Source organism: Rattus rattus, chromosome 12, assembly GCF_011064425.1.
Source record: "Rattus rattus isolate New Zealand chromosome 12, Rrattus_CSIRO_v1, whole genome shotgun sequence".
In the NCBI taxonomy this organism is placed as follows: domain Eukaryota; kingdom Metazoa; phylum Chordata; class Mammalia; order Rodentia; family Muridae; genus Rattus; species Rattus rattus.
The window spans coordinates 69,099,354-69,103,859 of record NC_046165.1 but is presented as its reverse complement, the minus strand read 5'-3'; the positions used below and the strand labels follow the sequence as shown (position 1 = coordinate 69,103,859).

The window sequence follows — 4,506 nt, the reverse complement described above, 5'->3', positions numbered from 1 at the left end:
AACTGTAAACTCTTTAAGTTAAGATAGATGAGGGAGTGCTTCATCTAAACTGACAAACACAGTGGACTAGGTGTTAGGTGTATTTCATACCTTATAATGTACACAATTGCTACAGTTGTGCTCAATGTATATCTGAGAGAAAGAGCCTTTTAAATTGGACAAAAAGGGGGAAATGGTGTGGACTGCCCTGATGCCGTATTCTGAAGTTAATTCTGTTTCCTTGAGAGGGGCTGCCCCCAACGGACAAGCAGTCAATCAAGTACTCAGGCGATCTCATGTGAACCTTTTCCCTATCCTAAGTGGTCAGTAAAGGCTAGAGCCTGTGATTGGGCAGTGGAGGGGAAAGGTGGGACTGGAGATTTGGGGGAGTGAGGGAGAAGACAAGAAGGGAAGAGAGAGAGGATGGAAGAGGAGGAGGAAGCCATGACAGAGCAGCACCACGTGACCAGGAGAAACCACAAATAGTAAAGGGTCTCATAGCTGTGGGATAAGTTAGTACAGCCCTACATCTGCTCAGTCTAGGCATAAGGCTTATGATAAACCACCTGGATTGTATGTCTGTCTATATGGGTTTACTGGGGTTGCAGATTATTACAACAGTGGATGAGAGTTCTAGTTTCTCTCCCTGGAATTATCGTCTTTCTAATTGTAGCCATCCTGTGAGTGCGTTATGTGATTGCTTTGGAGCTTAATTTGTGTTTTCCTGGTAACTAATGCAGTTCAATAGTCGGCATGCTTATTAGTAATTTAGCTGTATTATTTTGTTAATTTCAGCTTCCTGAGTGCTGGGATTAAAGGTGTGTGCTACCATGCGTGTCCATGCCTGACCATCTGATCTTTCCTTATTCATCGAAATGCATAATTTACAAAGCTTGTATGTGTATGTGAGCTCTTTGTTCACAGTTGTGGACTACGTTCCAGGGGAAAAGCCATACCTGTGCTAAGATTCCACAGAGACGAATGGCTGACTAGAGCTTTAGAAGAGATTTGGAATAGCGCAGACTCAGAGCAGATTATCCTGGATTATCTTCTTCTCATTCACTGCCCATCATCTGTGTCTGACCCGACATCCTTTGACTTCAGGCAAAACCTCCAGGGATGAATTTGTAGTGGACCACTGGTTTCCACCAGCCATATCCTCAGGGTGGCATCAGGAAGGATGGGACACCATGGCGGATTTTTCTGCACGTTGCTGTTACCTGTCCATCTGCTGTCTACACCAGCTTGTTGGTAAATGCCTTGAGTCATGACTGTCTTTTTCTTGCTCTATGACTATAGAAACATATGCAGCCCTTTCCATGGTAGAAGGATTTATTCAGGGCAACCTGAATTAAGAGTTCCCCAGCTACAGTCACTCTTATTTGGCTCAGAATAAAGTCTTTAGGTGACAGGTGAGTTCTTGTCACCATACATGTGATATGACCCCTTCCCTTTTGAGACAAGGTAGCCCTGGCTGGCCTGGAATGCTTAGAGCGCCCCTCGCCTCCACCCCCTGAGTGCTGGGATTAAAGCTGTAGCCTCACACGGCTTAGACAGTGTGCCCACTCCGTGCCTTTCCTTTTCCACTTGATGGTATCTTTTTGATGACTAGAAATCTTTCTTCTAGTCCAATTTATCAGATAACTTTTGTTTCAAGGCAATAACTCTGAATCCTGGAACATCTTTTTTTGCACCTTTCAGTAGATAATCATAAAATATAGGACACTCAAGTAAGTATGGATAGCAGGTTAACAGTGGAAAAATATTTTTTTCTGATAATATAAACGCAGGGCCATGTGCATCAGCTGTATCCCCTGCCTTCTTCTGCAAACTTACAATGTTAATTACATTTTGTTTAGTTAGTGTGAATGTATTCATGCTTGCACGTATGTATGTATGTATGTATGTATGTATGTATGTATGTATATATGTATGTATGTATGTGCCATAGTGCATGTGTGGAGGTCAAAGGACAGCGTGTGGGGTGAGTCATCTCCCTCCACTTTGTAGGTCCCAGGGATTGAACTCAGGTTGTCAGACTTCCCTCAGGCACTTTACTCACAGAACCATCTCGATGACCCCATAGACTTTTTTACGATTTTGAGGTAGGATCCTCCTTAGTTGCTCAGGGAGGCCTTGCACTTGTGATCCTTCTGCCACAGCCTCCTGAGAAACTGAAGTAACAGGTCTGTGTCATGGGGGTCCAGTGAGAAAAGCTACCTTACTGTTTTTCCTTCTGTGTGCTTACATGTGTGCATGCAGATGTTTGTACTTTTTCTTATTTATCCAAAGTTCAAAGACCTTCCCTTTTAGGTCTTTCAATGATAGCCCTCATTTGTGGCTGTCTTGGAAGCATTGTCACAATGGATGATCAGCAGGGAGGTCTGCTGCCCTCTAGTGGCCAGATGCATACATAATGTATAGACAGGATTTCTCGGCAGAATTAATTAGTCCCGACTCTGTGAGGATGAGAGCTGGCTTTGTGTTGTTTGTGTGTGTAGAGGAAATCTCCTTGAACTACTACTTCCTAAGAAGTGATACGGGAATATTCTTAGTGCGGTGCCAGGAAATTCTACTTTGTTACTCACCAGCTCGAATTGGTTTTTGTGTCCATGAAGAGGGGTCAGATTTAATTTATGGGATAGTTGTCTTTGCCACTCCCCCGAATGTCCAAGTGTTTATATACAAATGGGTTCATTTCTGGACTCCATCCCGATGTTTTTTTAATTGCTTTAGTTGATGTCTTTACAATAACCATACCATTTAACCACAGCAATTTTAAAGAACTTGATTCCTGGGTCTGTTTTAGATTGGTTCCCCTCAGAAACAATGCCCGAAACAAAGATCTGAATACAAGTGGTTTATCAGTGATGTGATCGATAGAAGTATGGCAATCACATCAGAGAACAGAAGGAAAGAGGAAAGAAAGAAAGAAAGGACAGTGTGTGTTGGTGAGAAGTAAATCTCGTGAGCAACCGTGGGTTTCCTTTGGTCACCTGGGGACTGTGGGAGAAAGTGAGGACACTGGGTTCTTCACGAATCAGTTTTCAACCATTGCGGTGAAGCCACTGCAGAAACATTTTCTTTCCAACATTGGTTGTCTGCTGAGTTCTGGTTAAGAATACTCCTGTACCTGAATAAAAGTGGAACGGAGGGAGGGAGAGAGAAGCAGAGAGAAACAGAGACAGAGATGGTGACACACAGAGACAGAGAGATAGAGAGACAGAGAGACAGAGAGACAGAGAGACAGAGATGGTGACACACAGAGACAGAGAGATAGAGAGACAGAGAGACAGAGAGACAGAAAGATAGAGACAGAGACACACAGAGACACAGCACACAGACACACTCACACAGAGAGAGGCAGAGAGAGAACAAACCGTACAAGGTCTTCTCAAGAGGTCTGTCCTGGAGCCATCTTCCAGTAACTCACCAAAATGACGAACACAAAGGAAAGGAGGAGAGGCACTCGTTCTATGCTCTCTAGGAGACATGGAGTTGTTCCTTTGTCCACATGCATGGGAATTCACAAGAAGGGTGATATTGTAGACATCAAGGGAATGGGCGCTGTTCAAAAAGGAACAACCCCTAAGTGTTACCACGGCAAACCCGGAAGAGTCTGCAGTGTCACCCAGCATGCCATGGGCATCATTGAAAACACGCAAGTTAAGGGCAAGCTTCTGGCCAAGAGGATCAATGTGAGGATTGAGCACATCAAGCACTTGAGGAGCAGAGATGGCTTCCTGAAGCAGGTGAAGGAGAATGATCAGAAGAAAAAGGAAGCCAAAGAGAAGGGCACCTGGGTTCAGCTGAAGCGCCAGCCTGTGCCACCCAGAGAAGCTTACTTTGTGAGGACTAACGGAAAGGAGCCTGAGCTGCGGGAGCCCATTCCATATGGTTTCACGGCCTAACGGACAAAAAGGAAATAAGAGATCTGGACTGAAAAAAAAAAGTCTGCTCTGGTGAGCGTCGTTGGCAAACCTGGCAGCAGGACAGCACTGGCACCAGCCGCCCTCCTCCTGTGCAGTGGTCCCCACTGATGCCCCACACCGAGTTCCTTTCAGTTGTCTTCTCACTTTTTAATAAAAAGCTTTTGAGTGGATAATGGAAACGGTGCATATGTACAATGGGATTTATTTGGCTACAATAAAAAATAGAGTAAGAAACTTACAGGAAAATAAATGGAATTGAAAAACACTATGTTAAGTGAGGTCATCTAGGCAGGGCAAGCTCATGTGGTCTTGCATATGCAGATTCTGCCTTTGGGGTTTTATGTGTGTGCATTAATGTGGGAGCAAGTGTGCGTATAGACTAGGAAACTAGAAAAGGGTCCATGAGAGGGCAGGGATTTACTGGTAGGAGGACAGGAGTAGAAGACATATGGTATGGAAGTAGGAGGTGGAATACTGGGGTGGGATTGTTTGAGTGGCAGTGAAGCATCAGTGTGAGGGCCGTGCCTGGTTCTCAACTTGACTACATCTGGAGTTAACTCTGTGTGGTTGGGCACACCTGTGAGGGATTTTTTTT

General features: G+C 44.6%; 1 protein-coding gene across 1 annotated transcript; it reads left to right on the top strand.

Moving 5' to 3' along the window:
* Positions 1 to 3,416: 3,416 nt before the first annotated feature.
* On the top strand, positions 3,417 to 3,890 carry LOC116914065 (60S ribosomal protein L21-like). Its single transcript, XM_032918368.1, has one exon. The coding sequence runs from the start codon at positions 3,417 to 3,419 to the stop codon at positions 3,888 to 3,890; it is 474 nt and encodes a 157-aa protein (XP_032774259.1).
* The last annotated feature ends 616 nt before the right edge of the window (positions 3,891 to 4,506 follow it).

Excerpts from the sequence above, each read along its gene's own strand:
- LOC116914065 (XM_032918368.1), top strand. The coding sequence starts at position 3,417 with ATGACGAACACAAAGGAAAGGAGGAGAGGCACTCGTTCTATGCTCTCT.